This window comes from Sarcophilus harrisii, chromosome 1, assembly GCF_902635505.1.
Source record: "Sarcophilus harrisii chromosome 1, mSarHar1.11, whole genome shotgun sequence".
Lineage (NCBI taxonomy): Eukaryota > Metazoa > Chordata > Mammalia > Dasyuromorphia > Dasyuridae > Sarcophilus > Sarcophilus harrisii.
In genome coordinates this window covers 313,170,093-313,191,101 of record NC_045426.1, presented here as the reverse complement: position 1 = coordinate 313,191,101, position 21,009 = coordinate 313,170,093, and the positions used below count along the sequence as shown (strand labels likewise).

Below are 21,009 nucleotides of genomic sequence, written 5' to 3'. Positions count from 1 at the left end.
ATCTGAGTACTTGCAAATTAATGTTTAATGTTTACAAAGCCAAAGGGGCCAGAGTTCCTTTAAAAAAATTTCTGTACAGTTCAAGGAGGAGACACACCACCATGTACAAATAACTTACACATGAACTTTCCCTTCCCTATGGGACAAAGACAGGGAAGAGAGGGAGTCAAGGTTATTATTCCAAGGTTTTTCTTGTTTCTCCTTTTTTTTTTGGTGGGATGGGATGGAGACAGATCCATCCAGGTCAGGCACGGACACATTAAGAAATAAGGCTAGGGGGCAAAGGGAGTCATCCACAGAGCCCAGGGTCCAAGGCTCTGTGGGGAGAAAAGGGGTCAGGGTAAAAAGCAAACAAAGTCTCAGGCAGCCTACGTGGAGGACTTAAGGCGGGCTGAGGCTGATCGAGAACTAAGCAATTTGTCCACCATGGTACGTGCATAGCGCAGACGGCTGGCCAACTCCTTACAGCAGCCATGCTCTTCCAGAAGGCTGAGCTTGTATGTTCGGAAGTCCCGCTTCTCATCAATGTAAGTCACAGCTGCCATCAACGGGCAGAGTATCAGCTTCGTATGGTCCTAGAAAGGTGAGAAGACAGGGCAAGACCCCAAGGTGACCTCAGAGTCGAGTCAAAAGACTCTTGAACTAGAAGAACTTGAACTGAAAAAGCTATCTAACCCAAAAACCTTACTTTACAGCAGTAGAAAAAAATCAGTCAAAATTAAAATTTAGATCTTTTACTTTTAAACCCATTCTACCTCCACCCAGTCTAGGCCTCCATAGTGGCACACCCGCCCCCTTGCAGGTCTCTTGACACTTGAGGGCTCACCTGGAAAAAGTTGATTTGTACAGTGCCATTGCTGAGGTGTAGGATAATGGCGCTGCGAGTACGAAACCAGGTACGCAGGTAGGGAAGGCGAGCCAGCTCATCACCTTCTCTTGGGGTGATGTTAGCACCGGCCTTCAGCAAGTGCTCACTCATGTAATTGCGGAAATACTTGAGGAGAGTAATCTAGTGAGGAAAAAACATTAAAAAAAGGAAAGTGAGAAAGGAACATTAAAAAAATCTCTGGAGAGCCAGGTTCTTTCTGGGATACTGGGGGAAATTCCCTCAAAGCCAGGAAGAACAATGAGAGACTCCAGACAAAACGCCACCCACCGCCCCCAAAATGGTCACCAGTTCCACAGTTCTTAATCTAGCCAAACCAGCTTAGGGAGAAGCTACCCACCTATTTTTGATCTCACCTTTTTGGTCAGCGAGTTAGGATAGGAACGCACAGTGAGGTAGGATTCTGAGCCATTTTGCTCGATGTATTGCAAACTATCCCCATCATTATACAGAATGAGTCGAGTGGAATCATTAAACAACACACCCACACTGTTATCACAGAGCTGGTATCCTAGGTGGGAAAGGGACAGTTAGACACAGATATATTTTCTCTGCCATATCATATTATGAGAGCTTTTACACAATGCCCACCTAACCAATTCTGCATGAGTCTGATGAGAAAGATTTCCCTTCTCCCCCTCCCCCCAGGATATATCAATCAAAGCTAGCTTCTCATCCACTTTCCATTTGAGATAAAGAATCAACTTACCCCAACCCAGTGAAAAAGCTTTGGGGCCAGAGTTCATAGGCATGTAAGGCCCCTGAGAGAAGAGGCCAAGATAGGAATGCCTACTCTGAGGGAGGGGGTCTTCAAGACTTCTTAAGTCTAACCCTCTATGTTTTATAGAAGAGGAAATTTTTATCAGCCCGTGGGTGAGCCAAAAGAAAGATGGCTGAAACCTACCAAGGCCATACTTGTCTGAATAATCCACCCATTTGCTGACCCAGAAAATGGGAATGCAGGCAGGGTCCTCTGCCTCCTCTGAAAGGGAAACAGAATATTAAAATTAAGTCACAGAATTCACAGAGGTGAGTGAGAATTTATACAGACCTTCTAATTTCCTTCCTCAATAACACATGGATACCTTTTAAAACAGAGGCTGCTATCCAGCCTCTACTGGAACGATTTCAAATATAATTAGCTCACTATCTCCTATAGCATCCTTTTACATTTACTAGATAACTCAAAGGCTCCAAATTCTCTGTATAACAAAGGCAAAAATCTGCCTCCTAAATTTCAGACCTAAAGCATCCAAGGAAAATGAGATCCAAAATCTTTACTACTTCAGAGTCCTTCAAATGGAGATCATTTTCCCTTTCCCTCCCACTTAGGAAACACAATGAAAAGCCCTCTCCCCTTTCTCCCAAGGTACAGTTCCCACATCCTGCCTTGAGATAAGACCCACCTTGCCTCACCAATCTCCGATCGGAAGGCTTTGCCGCATTGACACTGAGCAGTTGCTGCAGCATGTCAGAGAGGTAGCAGTCAGCAGGCCCATTTGGCTCCTGAACTATTGGTTCTTCTTTTTCAGGGGGCTGCTCAGGGGCAGGGCTATCCATTCCTGAAGAAAGAAGAGCATGGGGAGAAATAAGTTTATAAGGCTAGGGACAGACAGGCAGGTTCTCAGTACCCAAAGGATTCAGACAAGGCCCAATACACAGACCCGCTGCAGCTTCACCCAGTCTTTGCCCTCTTGTCCTGGCTACAAGAGGCCATGAAGGCCAAGTTCCTCCCAGCCTCACCCCCCTCCCCACGCCAGGAGGAGGCTTCCAGGTGACCTACTTCTTTCACAAAAAGGAGGACCAAGGGAACCAACACGGAAGGCACAGTTGAGTTCTCCCAATACTCCCCTCCAAACAACTTAGAAATAATGCCTCAAATCAGATTCTGGAGTGGCAGAGGGTCAAAGTAAGACCTTCTTACAGCCTAAGACAACACTGTTGGTTGAAAAGACAGATCTGTGACTTGGGAGAGTTAGGCTCAGGAGTTCTCACCACAGCACCTTGGAAGCAACTTCCAGACTTCCAGAACTAGTTCTGAAAACAGCCATTTAAAAACCCTAAACTTGAGGCAGTGCCCCTCTGCCCGCCCCACACTCAGAACAGAGCCTGACCATAAGTTCCAGATCAAGAAACATGATAGAAAAATGACAACAAAAAAGAAGCTGAGCACAAAAAGCTACTATGGTGACAGGGAAGACGTGACAAGGAAATCAAAACAGCTACTACATTCAAAAACGTAAAAAGAAACTGGACATTAAACCCAACAAGAATTCTGGAAATGGGGGAATGATGGCAGAATAAAAAATTATGTTCAGAATCAAAGTGATAGAGGAAAAAATTAGTTTTAAAAAATGGATACATGGAAGAAAATTTTGAAAAGATAATTAAGTTTGGCAAAAGAAAAAAAAAAAAGCACCAAAAAATACTGAAGAAAATAACACCATATAGAGTTGTGAACTGATCTAACTATTCTAGAGAGCAATTTGGAACTATGCCAAAAGGGCAATCCAACTGTGTGTACCCTTTGATCCACTATTAGAACTGTATACCTCACAGATCAAAGAAAAAGGAAAAGAACCTACATAACATAGTTATACCAGCTCTTTTTGTAGTAGCAAAAAACTGGAAATTGAGAAGATGCCCATCAATTGGGAAATAGTTAAACAAGTTGTGGTATATGAATGCAATGAAATACTATTGTTCTTAAAGAAATGAAGAGCAGGTGGATTTCAAAAAAGTCCTGCTGAGTGAAGTGAGCAGAACCAGGAAAACACTGTACACAGTAACAACAACATTATAATAATCAACTTTGATAGACTTAGTTCTTCTCTCAGCAATACAATGATCTAAGACAATTTTTTTTTAACAGAGGCAGCTGGGATTAAGTGACTTGCCTAAGGTCAAGTGTCTGAGGCCAGATTTGAACTCAGGTCCTCCTGACTTCAGGGTTGGTGCTCTATCCCCTGCGCTAGATTCTAAAGGATTCCTGATGGAAATACTATCTAGAGAAAAACTTATGGAGTCTGAATGCAGATCAAAGCATATAAGCATAGTATTTTCATTTTTTTGTTTGTTTCATTTTCTTTCTTGTGGCTTTTGTTCCAATTCTATCTTCACAAAATGATGTTGAAATATATTTAATACAATTGCACATGTATAATATATATAAGAAAGCATGACATTGTGAAGAGAGGAGAGAGAAGGGAGGAAAATAATTTAAAATTCAATTTTTTTAAGTCAATGTTGAAAACTATCTTCACATTTAATTGGAAAAAATAAAAAGTTGGGGGGAGGAGAAAATAACACTTAAAATTGGCCATATAAAAAGAGAAGAATTCATTGATGAAAAAACTCCTTAAAAAGTAGAATTGACCAAACAGAAAAAGAGGTAGAAAAGTTCACTGAAGAAAATAATTCCTTAAAATCAGAATTGAGCAAGTAGAAACTAATGCTCCATGAGACACCAAGAAAAATATCAAAATCAAAAAAGAACTCATTGGAAAAATAACTGACATGGAAAATAGATCAAGGAAATATAATTTAAAAATTATTGTATCACTTGAAAGCTATGATCAAAAAAAGTGCCTAGACATCATAGTTTCAAGAAATCGTCAAGGAAAACTGCCCCAATTGATATCCTCAAACAAGAAGATAAAGCAGAAATTAAAAGAATCCAACAATTACTACCTGAAAAAGATCCCAAAAGGAAAACTCCTGGGAATATTATAACCAAATACCCAGGTCAAAGAGAAAATACTTCAAACAGCCAGAAAGAAATCAATCATCATGGAGCCTAGATAAGATCATATACGTTAAAAGAACACAGAATTTAGAATATAATATTGTTGAATGCAAAAGAGCCAGAATTATAACCAAAAATAACTTAACAGAGCAACTGATTATAATCCATCAAGGGAAAATAATGAATATTTAATGAAATAGAAAGTGTTCAAGCACACCTAATAAAGCCAGAGCTGAATAGAAAATATGATTTTGAAATGCAAGACCCAAAAGAACCAAAAAAAGGTAGACATGGAAGAGAAATCATAAAGAAATCAATAAGGTTAAACTATTTATCTTTCTATATGGCAAGATGAGACATGTCTTCTAAGAACTTTACCATTATTAGGACAGTTAGAAGGATTCTACATAGAGGGTATAGGAACAGATTGGGGGAAATTATCTCACATAAAAGATGTTAAAAACTCTTAGTAGAGTTGAACCTCACTCACATCTAAATTGGTTCAAAGAGGGGAAATATATACAGAAGAGGAAGGGAAGGTGGCAAGAAAAGGGAGTAAGGAGTAACAAAAGGAGGCAGACAAAAGGCAGTGCTCAGCACCCCTTTGGGTTTGTGTCTTCTTTCACACCATAACTAATATGGTAATATGTTTAGCATGATTAAACATGTATATACAACCTACATCAACTACTTACTGTCGCAGAGAGAGGTTGTGATGAGGGAAGGAGAAAAAATTTGGAATTCAAAAATGTTTTGTAAATATAGATGTTAAAGTGTCCTTACATGTAACTGGGGGAAAAATAAAACATTTTAAAAAGAAGTAAACAGAGAGATAGAATTAAAATCGGGGACTGGAGCAGAATATATATTATGCATCAGCTGAACTAAAAAAGGCAAGCAATCATGATTTCAGACAAAGCAAAAGGAAAAACAGACTAATTAAAAGGGATAAGCAGGAAACTTCATCTTTCTAAAAAAAAAAAAAAAAAACCCCACAGACAATGAAGTTATATCAATATCAAACATATAAAGCACCAAATGGCATAGCAGCTGAATCACAATAGGGGCAGCTAGGTGGCACAGTGGATAGAGCACCAGCCCTGAAGTCAGGAGAACCTGAGTTCAAAACCGGTCTCAGACACTTAATACTTCCTAGCTTGTGTGACCCTGGGCAAGTCACTTAATCCCTTTGCCTCAGCAGGAAAAAAAAAAGAATCACTGGTGTTAACAGATAGTAAAACTATTCTAGTGGGATATCTCAACTTTCCCTTCTCAGAACTAAATAAATCTAACCATAAAAAGTCAAGAAGATTAGACTAGTCTTTTAGAAAAGTTATGTTAGACCTTTGAAGAAACTAAATGGCAGTACATCCCTTTCTCAGCTGTACATGGCATCTTCACAAAAATTAAGCATGTATCAGGGTATAAAAACCTCGTAACCAAATGCAGAAAAGCAGAAATATTAAATGTATCTTTTTCGGCCCATAATGCAATGAAAATTACATTTAATAAAGGACCACAGAAGTATGGATTAAAAATGGAATTGAATCCAAAAGAATGAATGGGTCAAACAATAAAGCACAGAAATAATAAATCCATTAAGAGAATGACACAATGAGACAACACTCCAAAATTTGTGGGAATTCAGTCAAAGCAATTCTTGGGGGGAAATTTATATTTCTAAAACACATTAGTAAAGTAGAAAAAATAGCAAATTAAAGAATTGGACATAAAACAAAGAAAACCACTGAACTAACACATACAACTAGGAACTACTTTTATGAAAAAAGATAAACCATTGGTTTCCTCAACTAGAAAATGGGAATAATATTTGTCCTAATTCACAAAGTGGGTATGAGGCAAGAGCTTTATAAATCTCAAAAAACCACAAATTTGTTATTAATTTTAATCTATCCAATGCTTTTTATAGTAAGAAACTGAGGTCCAAAGAAGAATTTTTTGTATTTTTGGGGGGACAAAAGATTCTTCTTACTAAGAAGAAATCTAAATGCCATTACTTATGATTCACATTTTTAACAGGCTTAAATTATTTAATAAAAAAGCTTACAAAACAACAACAACAACTGCCTCTTGCTAACAACTGAAAGTAAAAATTTAGATGTCCAGGCTAGTCAACTAAATTACTTTTTCTTTAATAGAACAAAAACACTTCTAACACCTCAACAGTTATACTTACAAAGTGGAAGAGTTAAACAAGCTTTTAAAAAAGTTTCTCTGCTAATCGTTGCTATCACAATACCAACTGTTAGAAATTCTCCCTCTCTCCCCTACTGCTGTTGTGTTCAAAGCCATTCCAGAAGTTGGTCAAAAAGATTGTTAAAGAAATCACTGTGTTAAAATGTAGTGAGTATGTATTTTCCTATCCTTGAGTTGTGAAGGATGTCATATGAAGATTTTATCAAATACTTGAAATACATTTTTGCTTTAATCTTGTCACAATTCTTAGAAATGGGATATTCTGGGTATCTGACTAACACAAATTATCAACCTGTATTTGGAAGAACCTTAGTGATCAAATGAGTCTAAACTATATTTTTCTAACAGAAATTCTTAACCTGGATTCTGTGCCATTTTTCTTTTCTTTTTTTCCTGTGACATTTTTTTCAAGAAAACATTGATGACTATATTTTAACATAGCTGCTTAATTTTGTAATGCCATGTATTATATTTTATACATTTAAAAACATTATTCTGAGATGGAGCCCATAGGTTTCAACAATCTGTCAAAGGGGTCCATGGTACCAAAAAAAAAAAAAAAAAAAAAAATTGGAACTCTTAAATTATAGGAATTTTTTTCTAATGACTCCTTAACAAGTAGTTATGTATAACTTTTTCTTGAAGACACTGCTAAAAGACTTAAACTTGAAAAGGGAGTTTTATCATTTTTATACTAACTACATTTCAAAACAGTGACTTACTCTTGTTTTTATAATTCTCCAGGTTAACTGCAGCTACCCCTGAATGGTGAGTGATGGTTTGATTTATCCAAGCTTAGAGTAAGTGGAAAGTGACTCTTCTAGGCTAGGTGATTCTGAGGGCACACACCCCCTGGAAGACCTGGAATTAAGGGCCAATTTAGATGCTGTAGTACAGAGCAACCCTGCCACCTGGGCTAGATACCACCTCCCACATAAATGTCAGCCTTGCACCTCAGGATTAACCTCAGGTCAGTCTCCTCTTTTTGGAAAGGATAGAGAGATTACTTGGCCATGCTATCTGCAGATTCCCCACCTCTGCTCTATTCAAACACCCCAAGGAGACCCCACTCACCCTGAGGGTTAGGGTAGGGTTGGGTTCATAAAAACAAAAAAGTCTGTGGGCTGAGAAATTCTGTTCATTTTCAAGGCTTCATTCATCTGATACCTTCTGTGAGAGGTATCAAACACCCTAAGATGACCAGAAGGCACCAGGGCCCAAAGTCTAATCTTTCCACTTAGTTGTACCTTTATTGAGAGCCACGAGAGGCTTCCGGCCTCCAGAATCCACACTGTTGGGTGCAATGGAAAACCTTGGTGGAACTGTAAGACAGGTAGTGGGAAGCCGGGAGGGGATGTAGCCAGAAGAAAAGAACTCGTCATTGAGAAGCTCATTAATGGTGGGGCGGGAGGCAGGATCAGAGCGAAGCATCTTCTGGATGAGGGAGGCAGCCACAGGGTTGATGTGCTAAAACCCAAGGGAAAAGACAACTATGAATGGAAGGTGAGAAAAATTACAGCTAACATTTATATAAAACTGTATGGTTTCCAGAGTATTTTACACATATCATTTCACTTGAAGCTCACAGTAATAGTTAAATAGTAGAAAGCTGGCCTAGAAGGCAGGAAGAGCTCAGTCCCTAACCTATAATAACTATGTGTAAGTCACTTAACCTCAAGAATGCTAAGCTCCAGCTTTTTAAACTGTGTTTTGCTACACTCTTTGTTGGTAAGGAGGATGCTAGGCCAAGTGTTTCATCAGGCAAAACCATACCCTGCTGAGGGATTTTCAACCCTAGAAAAAATAGCAGAAAAAGGGAAAGGACTCCATAGAGACACTGTGGAAAGGTCCAGGCCTAACCTGAGGAAAGGAGAAATCCTTTGTGATCACAGCTTTCTATTTCTCAGGGCTGTCTTACTACCTCACATTCTTAGTTTAAGTGTGTACAGCAACTTTCTAACTAAATTTGAAGAGTCGCAAAAATATGATTATCAGTAAACGTCTGATTTGTTTACTTATTTTATATATTTACATACCCAGGGTCTTATAAAAATTTCTTGGGCAAAAGGGTCTTGAGTGGAAAAAGTTTAAGAAGCCTTGTTCTAAGCCACTCTTTCAAGGATGTAAGTTGCAGGGAAGCTGTTGACCTGCATTGATAAAGAGAATTCTCTCATATAGAGTTGCCCTATATAAAAACACAAGTCTAGTTCCTATGTTTTGGTTTTCAAACAGTCCTGCGGGATAAGTGTCATTATAATTCTCATTTTACAGATGAAGAAATTGTAATTCAGAAAAGTTAATCACTTGCTAAATGTTGCTCAGCCAGTAAATATCTACAGATGGATTTGAACTCAGGTCTTGATGATTCTAAATACTTTGTCTAGGTCACCAGTACATAGAAATCTGCATGCTCTCATTTGAGGTTTTGCCAGGATAACATTCCCCCATCTCAGAAAGAATCATGATCTTGCATATACTATCACCAGATTTAGGTAGAAAGTTGCTTTAACAATTCTGAAATACCACTACACACCTCTCAGATTGGCTAGGATGACAGGAAAAGATAATGATGAATGTTGGAGGGGATGTGGGAAAACTGGGACACTGATACATTGCTGGTGGAGTTGTGAACGGATCCAACCATTCTGGAGAGCAGTTTGGAACTATGCTCAAAAACTTATCAAACTGTGCATACCCTTTAATCCAGCAGTGTTTCCACTGGGTTTATATATCCCAAAGAGATCTTAAAGGAAGGAAAGGGACCTACATGTGCATAAATGTTTGTGGCAGCCCTTTTTGTAGTGGCAATAAATTGGAAACTGGATGCCCATTAATTGGAGAATGGCTGAGTAAATTATGGTACATGAATGTTACGGAATATTATTGTTCTGTAAGAAATGACCAGCAGGATGATTCAGAGAGACCTGGAGAGACATGAACTAGTGCTAAGTGAAGTGAGCAGAACCAGAGAACATTGTACACTGCAACAAGATTATGCGATGATCAATTCTGATGGATGTGGCTCTCTTCAACAATGAGATGATTCAAACCTGTCGCAATGATCTTGTGATAAAGAGAGCCATCTCTCTGGGAGAGAACTGCGGGAACTGAGTGTGGTTCACAACATAGCATTTTCACTCTTTTAATTTTTGTTTGCTGCATTTTATTTTCTTTCTCATTTTTTTCTGATTTGATTTTTCTTGTGCATCAAGATAATTGTATGAATATGTATGTATATTTTGGATTTAACATATATTGGACTATTTGCCATTTAGGCGAAGGAAATCTAGGGATTTGGAAATCAAAACATTTGCGGGGGGGTGGGGGGGGGAGTTAGAACAAAAGGTTTAGCAAGAGTTAATGTTGAAAGAGGTTTGGCAATTGTTAATGCTGTAAACCCACATATATATATACAATAAAAAAAAAATTATAAAAATAAAAAAAAAAAAAAAAAGAGTTAATGTTGAAAAATTATCCATGCATGTTTTGAAAAATAAAAAGCTTTAATAAAATAAATTAATAAAAACACGAAGGAAATTGGACTAGGAAAGAAAAAGAAACTCACTGTAAACACTTTAGCTAAGACTAATGACAGCCCCTGAGAAATGGGGAGATAGCTGTGATCAAAAAGGATTTCTCTTCTCCTCAGGTTAAGTCTAGGTCTTTCTACAATGTCTCTACAGATTCTCTTCCCTTCTTCTCCTGCTATTTTTTCTAGGGTTGAAAATCTCTTAGCAGAATAGGGGTTTGCCTGATGTCATACCTGGCCTAGCAACTTCCTCACCAACAAAAAGTATAACAGAATATATTCAAAGCTCTTTGAACTAAGCTGAAGAAACCCAACCCTACAGAATGAAATCAAATATCCCTTATTGAGGTAAGGATAATGATAGATTGAGAAGTCATTGTTTTGTGGACAAAATCCTCCTCTGCCAAGAGACACAGAATTTAATTTTATTTCTTATGCACATAAAAATACCTGGCCCCAAGGAAATCATAAAGGAAGGAAAAGGACTCACATGTGCAAAAATGTATGTAACAGCTCTTTTTGTGGTGGCAAAGAATTGAAAAATGAGTAGATGCCTTTCAGTTGGGGAATGACTGAGTGTTATAATAGAGTATTATGGAACATTATTGTTCTATAAAAAATGATGAAGATGATTATAGAAAAATGGCCTGAAGGGACAGCTAGATGGCGCAGTGGATAGAGCACCAGCCCTGAAGTCAGGAGGACCTGGATTAAAATTTGGCCTCAGACACTCAACACTTCCTAGCTGTGTGACCCTGGGCAAGTCACTTAACCCCCATTGCAAGGAAGGAAGGAAGGAAGGAAGGGAGGAAGGGAAGGAAGGAAGGAAGGAAGGAAGGAAGGAAAGGAAGGAAGGAAGGAAGGAAGGAAAGGAAGGAAGGAAGGAAGGAAGGAAGGAAGGAAGGAAGGAAGGAAGGAAAGGAAGGATGGTTTCAGGTTAGGGAGGAAGGAGGGAGGAAGGAGGGAAAAGGCCTGGAAAGAATTTGCAATGAACTGATGAAAGAAACAGGAACTGAAATACATTTCAAATACAGTCAATTTTCCGCTAATGATCAATTATGACGATTGGTTTTTTTCCACTTGGTTTCCTTGTGATTTTATCACAAGCAATCAATAAACATCGTATTTAGAAAATAACCAATGAATCCAGAAAAAATTTTGGAGACGAATAGAAATCAACATATGCTATGTCACTTTTTCCCCCTTTTTTTCTTCTGTTTTTTATGTTCTCCATCTTGTGAGTTTTCTCCCCCTTTGCTGATTTTTCTCCACCAGAATCCATTAAAGAAATAGTATTTTAAAGAAATAGAATGAATGTATAACCAAGACAAAAAATTAAATTTCTCAACAGAATAAGAAAAGGAAAAAATGGCCTGGCCCCATTGTTGAAGACATTCCTGATGATTAAGCGGGTCCATCCAGAACAGTGGTGAAGTGTTTATCGAAGCCCCTAGTTCCTACCTGCAAATCACCCTGAGCAAATTGCAACACATAGACTTTACAAAAAACCAAATGGGATCAAACTGAAACACTAAAAGCAATAGAATGGCTTGCTGTCACAGATTCATGAATAAAATCGTCATGAGGTGTTTCTGGAGATGAAGCGCCACAGTGCAGAGTGTCCGGAAGACATCTTCCCGAGTGGAAAGCGGCCTCAGACACTAGCTGTGTGACTCTGGGCAAGTCACTTAATGTGCTTCTTTTTCCCCACCTGCAAAATGAGCTGGAGAAAAAAATGGCCAACCACACTAGTACCTTTATCAAGAAAACCCAAATAGGGTGATAGTCAGACATGACTGAAACAACTGAACAACAAGCACCGTAAATGGACGGCCCTGGTCCTGAGCCAGAGTTCAGTGAATAAAATTCCCTCCCACACTTCAGTGTGTTCTCTGGGAAGACTGAAAAGCAGCCGAGTACAGAACATCCCAAGTCTTCCAAGTCTTCCAAATCGTTTACTCTTCTAGATGTTTAGTTTTTGTTTTTGTTTTGTTTGAGGCAATTGGGGTTAAGTGACTTGCCCAGGGTCACACAGCCAGGAAGTGTTAAGTGTCTGAGAACAGATTTGAACTCAGGTCCTCCTGACTTCAGGGCTGGTGCTCTATCCACTGCGCCACCTAGCTGGCTCCTCTTAGGGAGTTATAAAACACTTTATTTAACTTTTTTTATCCTAGAAGGAATTTGGAGCTATTAAAGCTTATTGCACAGGTCTATGCTTCAGTAATAACAATTTAGTGTCTGTGTAGACAATGGACTCAACAGGAGAGACTGGATTCATAGACACATATTAAGAAGCAAGTGCAATACAAACAAAACCACTGAAGCAAAGATAAGAAGGGAAGCAGAAAGCTAGGGGGAAAACTTTTACAATCAGTGTTTCTGATATTTCTAAAATTTAGAGAATTGACTCAAATTCATAATTATATATAAATAATCATAATTATTTATAATTTTTAATTTATAATTATACAAGCCATTCCTCAATTGATAGTCAAAAAATGTAAACGAAATTTTCAGATGAAGAAAGCTATTTCCAGTCATATGAAAAAATGCTCTAAATAATTGCTAATTAGAGAAATGCATAGTAAGACAACTCTGAGGTACCACTTCACACCTTTCAGATTGATTAAAATGACAGGAAAAGATAAGTGATAAGTATTGGAGGAGAAGTAGGAAAAGTGAGACACTAATACATTGTTGGTGGAGGTGTGAAATGATCTAACCATTCTGGAGAGCCATTTAGAACTATGCCCAGAGGGCTTTCAAACTGTTTGATCCAGCAGTGTCACCACCGAGTCTGTATCCCAAAGAGATCATAAAAGAGGGAAAAGTAGAGGCAGATAAATGGCACAGTGGAAAGAGCATTGGCCCCAAAGTCCAGAGGGCTGGAGTTCAAATTCAGCTTCAAACCCGTAATACTTCCTAACTGTTTGATTCTGGGCAAGTCACTTAACTCCAAAGACCTCAAAAACTAGAAAGTGGAAAAGAAATTATGAGCAGGCTTTTTTCAGAAAAGCCTAGAAAGACTTACATGAACTGTTACTAAAGTGAAGTGAGCAGAACCATGAGAACATTGTACACAGCAACAAAATTATATGATGATCCACTCTGATGGAAGTGGCTCTTTTCAACAATGCAAATTAAAATAGACTTGGGATGGAGATTGACATCTGAATCCATCTGGAGAACTCTGGAGACTGAATGAGGATTAAAGCATAATATTTTCAGCTTTTTGTGTGTTTGCTTGGTTTTCTTTTTCTTTGTGGTTTTTTCCCGTTTTGATCTGATTTTTCTTGCACAGCATGACAAATATGGAAATATGTTTAGAAGAACTGTACATGTTTAATCTATATCATATTGGTTAATGATTTGAGGAAAGGGGAGAATGGGAGAAAAATCTGGAATACAAGATTTTGCAAATGTGAACGCTGAAAACTACATGTATAGAAAAATAAAAACTATAAAAAAAAAAAGCAGCAAGTGCAATAATACAGGCAAGGAGGTCTGAAGATGGTAGCTATATGAGTGAAGGGATCATTCATACATGAAAAATGTAGCCTTCATATTTCTATGATAATAGACATAGAAACTTTTGCCTCATATCATGCTCAGACGAACCTGCAATCAGTGGTGTACCTACTCTGGAAGCTTGGCCTACCTTGGGAATGCTGTATTCATTTTTCTTAATCCTGATGTAGGTCTCCTTTAAACAAGATGTTTCAAAGGGTGGTTTGCCTACCAATAAAGTGTACCTGCAAAGACAAAGAAGGGAGATTGTATCTAAGGGAGAGCCAGACCTCTTTAAATGTAAATTAATCCCAAATAACCAATAATAAAACCCAAATAGAATTAAGAGTTGAAAGGAAATACATCTAGCTTCACCTCTGAGTGGTCATCCAAACTACTAAAAGACCAAGAGACAACATGGTCTATTGGAAAGGTCACTGGTGCTGAAGTCAGGACCACCTGCAAACAACACCTCAAATACTTATTTGGGCAAATTTTTAACCTCTCCTTTCAATTCTAAACCAGGGTCCTATGAGCACTAATGAAGAGGAACTAACTTCCTGCCAAAACTTCCCATTCCACTGTTGAGCAACTAACTCAGGGATGTTTTTTTCTTTTTTCTAATATCAAGCATAAGTTTGTCTCTTTGCAACTTCTACCTATTATTCCTAATTCTTCTCCTCATCCAGCTTATTAATAATGTCATTTCTAAAGGATTTTGGCCAGAAGTAAACACAATACTACAAATGGAATCTAAGTTTTACAAGGATTTTTTTCCCAGATAACCACAAATCACCTAAAAAAACCCAATTAACCCTCTTCCATGGGTCCTGCCCACCTTCTCAATGTCCCCAGAATTCAGAGTTCTTATATGTATGTCTCACTGTTACTAAAATTCTATCTTCCTTGGCCTATCTTTCTTTCTATTCTTCTCTTCCTTTCAACATAGTCCTTAGGATAATGGAGAGCTAAAAAAAAAAAAAAAAAAACCCAAAGATCAGAACTTGTCTATTTATAAAGGGAGGATTGTCTCTGTCATTCTGGGCTCTTGGGTTCCTGATAAAGAACTAAGTTCACTACTCACATGATACACCCAATGGACCAGACATCCACTTCAAAGCTATGACCCTTCTTACTTAGCACCTCAGGGGCTATGTAATTGGGTGTTCCACAGAGGGTCCTCTTCCGTTCACCATCATATTCTACTCTGGTTGCTAATCCAAAATCCCCTGTAATAAGAGTAATAAGAAAATCATTCTTCTTTCCAGGAATCTAGATTGAGTTGATCCATAGGTCCATTTAAGTTGTTACTGAAGCCTACTTCTGGCACTTAGTAGCCTAGGAGACCCTTTCAACAAAGTTGTCCCCATTGTGGCCTATAGGTTAAAATATAATTTTTCCATTTCATCTCCCCAGATTGGGGCAAAGTTATGAGAGAGAATTATCTCCCCTGCCTCATCCCACTGTGTGTGTGTGTGTGTGTGTGTGTGTGTGTGTGTGTGTGTGTTGGGGGGGAGGGGAGGAAGGGGATGAAGAGGAGAGGAATTATATCCTCCCTTGTATAATAGATGCCTGTCTCCAATTTTTTTTGAAATATGATCTAGATTTCCTTTTGGTTTCCACAGTAAATCCAGGACCATGTCTTTTCCCTCTGGTTCCCCAGTTCTACTGTGCAAAAGAAACAAAGAAAAGCATGTTTATTGATTATTTCTATACTATCCTTTTAGCTACCAACTTGTGGCTGCCCTCAACCTCCCATCTCCCACCTCCCACTTCCATCCTCCTTTTCTTATAAATATGGAGCTGTATGATAAATGTGGAACAATGTTACATGTTAAACCTACATTGGATTGTTCGCTGTCTAGGAGAAAGGAGTGGGGAGGGAAAGAGGGAGAAAAATTTAGAACACAAGGTTTTGCAAGCATGAATGTTAAAAACTATCTTTGCATGTATTTTGAAACTAAAAAAGCTATTATTTAAAAAAAAAAAATCATGGAGCTGTGCAAGGGAAGTTATGATTCTGGGCAAATCCTGCAAGTATTTCAGAATTAAATCTTCCCCAATGAGGTTGTACATTTAAGCACAGCTACTTACTTCAGGCAAGAGGAGTTACTTAACAGTTAAAACAGAAGCCTATAAAACTGTACTAGCCCTTGGAAAAGGCTAATCCCACAGAAAGAGGTGGTCACTTATTCCCAAGTTCTTTTGCAAAAGGGTCCTGGGCAGCCACAAAGCATATTCATCATGCAGTTGTATCCACTTCTGAAATTCTCGTCTTCCTGGACAAAATCCCAGCCTGGCTAAGGATTATGAGGGGGTTCCCAGTCTTACCTATCTTCACCTCCATTTCATCATTGAGGAAAAGGTTACCCAACTTGAGATCTCTATGAATAACTTTATTTTCGTGGAGATACTGACAGCCCAGAACAATTTGGCGAAGGTAGTACCTGGCCTCGGGCTCGGTCACTGCTTTCCTTCTTTTATGAAGCTCCAGCAGGGACTGTGGGAGGCAGCGAGAAGAGACAAGCGGCGAGTTAAAGGGTGTCGGAGCTCTCAGGGCAGGAGGGGGAGGCCTGGGTGTAGGCCTCTTCTCAAGCCTCGGGGGAGAAGATGGGGGAGCGGAGAGCTGCTCCTCCGTAACCCTGCTTAAGGAAGGACTCCCAAGTGGCCCTTTGCTCACTCCCCAGAGGGCCGGGTGCTTGGAGGCACTTGCAAGATGCAGACTGAAGCCCGGACGGAGCGTTGGGCCAGCCCCAACCCCCCACACCCGATCATGCCCCCGCTGGCCCTACGGGGCCCGCTGGGGGGGAGGCAGGAAGAAAGCGCGCCCCACCCCCACCCCCTCGCTTCCAGCGGGCCCTCTCCCCGCTGCGCCGGGGGCAGCCCGGACACCAACGTCCGTCTCCCCGACGGCCCAGCCCCGGGAGTGCTCACCCGCCTCCGGCACAGCTCCAGCACCACGAACACGAAGTCGCTGTCCTCGAAGAAGCCGTGGAAGCCGACGACGTGCTGGTGGACGAGGCTCTTGTGGATGTTGATCTCCATGGACATCTTCTCCTTCTGGTGCGGCTTCAGCAGCAGCGACTTGGGCACGATCTTGCCGGCAAACACCTCCTTGCTCTCCAGGTCCGAGAGCTCGAAGCACTTGGCGAAGCCGCCCTTGCCCAGGAAACGGCCCCGCAGGTAGCGCCTCCGGGTGCGCGGGTCCACCAGCACCTCGGGGATCTCCGGGGTGGCCGCGGGAGGGACGGTCGCGGCCCCGCCGCCGGCCCCGGCCCCGCCGACACCGACGCCAGGCGCCGGCTTGCCCCGGGGCTCCGAGGGGCCCACGCCGGGCGGCCGCAAGGGCAGCTTCCCGGGCGCCGCGTTCATGGTGCCGCCGCCGCTCCCTGCTCCGCCGGCTGCCGCTTCCCCGCTGCCTGGACGTGCCCGGGCGCAGGCCCGAGGCTCTGGCTCGGCTCCGGTCCGGTTCCGGCTCGCCGCGGCTCCGCTCGGATCCACTCCGCTCCGACCAGCCTCCAGCGGCGCGGCTGCAGGGTCAGCGCAGATAGCCCAGAATTCAAACCCAGCGCCGGGAACGTTACCGAGCGGTCCGCGCCGCCGATTGGCTGCAGCGATTTAAAATCCAAACCCGCCCACCGCGGGGCACTCTGGGAGAGCCTTAGCCTCCGCCACCCCCACCCCACCCCCAGTCCCGGCCCCACCGCCGAAGCCAGCCGAGCTTTCAACAAACTTTATTGACAGCGGTTGGGAGCTGACAAGTTGGGTCTTAAGGTCTAAGTAGAGATTATTACCCACAGGGGAAAGGATGGAAAAGCAAGACGGGAAGCGATCGGCGGCAGTCATTGCCCTGGAAAGAAATACTGAGCAGGAAATAGAATGTTGGTCGGGAACTCTCTGGGAGCCGCGTGTCGTTACTCTAATCCGTAATCAAACAATTTAGCGTCACCACATGTTCACCCAGCCTTTGCTTGAAGATGGGTATAAGTGCGTACATTTGCATACGTATATTTGTGTATGCACGTATGCATATATGTACGTATGCATATTTGCATATATTTGTGTGTGCACTGTTTGTTTGCGTATGTACATATGCGTGTGTACGTATGCATGTACATATGTGTAGTTATGTGCATGTGTGTGTGTAAGAGATGCTATCTATGGCCCTGAACGAGTCATTTAATTTTGTTTGTCTCAGTTTCTTCAAATGAGCTGGAGAAGAAAATGACAAACCAGTTCAAAAATTGGCAAAAAAAAAAAACCTAAAATGGGGTCACAGAGTCCGACCCGACCGAACCACGATACACGAATATACATATACTTTTGCCAAGTTCTATCTGCTGGAAAACTTTCCCTAAAATGGGAAGTAAATCTTCCTCTCCATAACTTTCACTGGCTCTAGTTCTGCCCTCTGGAGACAAGCAAAACAAGCTAATCCCTTTTTGACAAAACACTTATAAGCGGGATTTTCTGCTGTCCTCTGCTTGCTTCTCTGCCCGACCTCGCCCCAGTCTTTTCTTTGCCATTTTAAATATTCTCCAGTTCCTTGAATTCCTCCTTGTATGCCAGAGACTTCGGTTCTTTCCCTAACCTCTTCTCCTTTTTGAACCCTCCGCCGATTGTCTACGCCCTTCTTGCAATGTTGCCCCTGCATTTATGAACCTTCATGGAGTCCTTGATAACTCTAGGATTGGGTGTGCAATACTCAGGAATACTTACGGATACTGTGGAATACGTAGGGTCAGGTCAAATTGGTCTATATGCTGTTCCTGTTCTCTGGACTTCGGATTTCAGAGAGATTTCATATAAATTCATCCCACATACCTCGATGTCACCGTCTCTTCAGCTCTGACTTTTGTTTAGTTAAGTTCGAATAATGCTTCTTACTAGAAACCTTTTCTGATCTTCCCCCACTGCATCTCCTTTGTTACTAGTCTTTCCCTCCTTAAATTTTTAAGTTTTTATGCATAATTTAATCAGTGAGGTATTGAAATCAGCTTGTATTTGCTAGAAAGAAAGTCATTTGAAAATTTGATTTTTAGACTTTAAAAAAATGATGAAAATAATCCATATTAGAATCGAAAAGTTCATCATACAATCCCATCATACAATCATGATGAAAAATGCTATCCACCTCAAGAAAAAGAACTGATGGTATCTGATAAAGACTGAAGCAAGCTATTTTTCATTTTCTTTCCTTCTTTTCTTTTTCTTTTTTGGCTCAAGTTTTCTTCCACAAAATGACTAATGCGGAAATAAGGTTTTTTTTGTTTTGTTATTTAATAGCCTTTTATTTACAGGTTATATGTATGAGTAACTTTACAGCATTAACAATTGCCAAACCTCTTGTTCCAATTTTTCACCTCTTACCCTCCACCCCCTCCCCCAGATGGCAGGATGACCAATAGATGTTAAATATATTAAAATATAAATTAGATACACAATAAGTATACATGATCAAAACGTTATTTTGCTGTACAAAAAGAATCAGACTCTGAAATATTGTACAATTAGCTTGTGAAGGAAATCAAAAATGCAGGTGGGCATAAATATAGGGATTGGGAGTTCAATGCATTGGTTTTTAGTCATCTCCCAGAGTTCTTTCTCTGGGCGTAGCTGGTTCAGTTCATTACTGCTCCATTGGAAATGATTTGGTTGATCTCGTTGCTGAGGATGGCCAGGTCCATCAGAACTGGTCATCATATAGTATTGTTGTTGAAGTATATAATGATCTCCTGGTCCTGCTCAGGAAATAAGTTTTATATGATTACACATGTATATAGCCTATATCAATTTGTCTACTGTCTCAGGGAGAAGAGGGGAGGAGGGAAAGATAAAACTTGGAACTCAAAACTTTAAAAAAAAAAAAAAAACTAAAAATTGTTTTTACATATAATTGGGGGGAATTAGTGTATTTGAATATTTTTAAATGTCATGATTACATTTTTCTAGAGAGCTAGTTGTTGAACATTTACCAGCACTCTGCTGAATCTTCTTGAAAGCAGAGAATGTTTATTATTTTTTCTTCTGATTTCCATCCAAATAATTATGTTGTTTTCTACAGACATATTTTGTATTTGCCTTGCACACTTGTATACATCATGTATATCTTCCCAGTATATTGTCTTGGTATAGTACTTAGCAGATGATAAGGTACGTAAATTTTTTTGTGGACTGATTGTAGGAGAGTTGGAGAACAACTTTCCACAGAAAGTAAGGGACCATCATTTCTCAAAATATGAAGAATTGAATCAAATTTATAAGAATGGAAGATATTCCCAATGAAAAATAACCAAAGGATAAGAACAGGCAGTTTTCAGATGAAGAAATTAAAGATATCTCTAGTCACATGAAGAAATGTTCTAAATTCACTTTTGATTAAATAAATGCAACTCTAAGAAGAAACAACTCTAAGGTGCCCCCTCATATCTTTCAGATTGTCTAAAATGACAGAAAAGATAAGGACAAAAATTAGAAATGATGTGGGGAAATTGGGACACTAATGCACTATTGGTGTGAACTGTTGTGAACTATTGGTGTGAACTATTGGTGTGAACTGATCCAGCCATTTTGGAGAACAATTTAGAACTATTTCCAAAAAGCAACCACCCTTTGATACAGCAATACCACTATTAGATCTAATTCCCAAAGAGCATATAAAATGCAAAAACTATTTGTATCAGTTCTTTTTTGGGTGGCAAAAAAAAATTAGAAATTGAGGGGATGGGCATCATTTGGGGAATGGCTGAACAAGTTGTGATATACGAATATAATGAAATAGTATTGTTCTATAACAAATGAGGAGCAGCTAAATTTGAGAAAAACTGGAAGAACTTATATGAACTGATACAAAGTAAAGTGAACAGAACTAGGAGAACATTGTAACAGCAACACTGTGTGATAATCAACTATGAATGATTTAGCTCTTCTAAGCAATATAATGATACAAAACAATTTATAAAGGACAGAAAATTCTGTCCACATCCAGAGAAGGAATTGATGGTGTCTGAATGCAGATTAAAACATATTATTTTTCACTTTATTTTTTTCATGATTTTTTTGATTCTGTTTCTTCTTTTATAGTATGATTAATATGAAAATATGTTTTACATGACAGCAAATATG

At 39.9% G+C, this 21,009-nt stretch overlaps 1 protein-coding gene across 1 annotated transcript; it reads right to left on the bottom strand.

Annotated features, from left to right (window-relative positions):
- Positions 1-5: 5 nt before the first annotated feature.
- On the bottom strand, positions 6-17,471 carry PLK1 (polo like kinase 1). Its single transcript, XM_031945322.1, has 10 exons — positions 16,819-17,471; positions 16,216-16,384; positions 14,969-15,113; positions 14,036-14,129; positions 8,096-8,315; positions 2,293-2,448; positions 1,791-1,868; positions 1,243-1,397; positions 827-1,009; positions 6-575 (listed from the first exon to the last, which is right to left on the bottom strand). Exons 1-10 carry the CDS (start codon positions 17,254-17,256, stop codon positions 369-371), a joined length of 1,845 nt encoding a protein of 614 aa, XP_031801182.1. The 5' UTR covers positions 17,257-17,471; the 3' UTR covers positions 6-368.
- Between the last annotated feature and the right edge of the window lie 3,538 nt (positions 17,472-21,009).

What these genes read in the sequence shown, in the direction of transcription:
- PLK1 (XM_031945322.1), bottom strand. Translation starts at nt 17,256, where the DNA reads ATGAACGCGGCGCCCGGGAAGCTGCCCTTGCGGCCGCCCGGCGTGGGC. An exon ending in TGAAATGGAGGTGAAGATAG is followed by an intron (nt 15,114 to 16,215) that starts GTAAGACTGGGA and finishes CTCTTATTACAG; the next exon opens with GGGATTTTGGATTAGCAACC. An exon ending in TCGGAGATTGGTGAGGCAAG is followed by an intron (nt 1,869 to 2,292) that starts GTGGGTCTTATC and finishes TTTCCCTTTCAG; the next exon opens with AGGAGGCAGAGGACCCTGCC.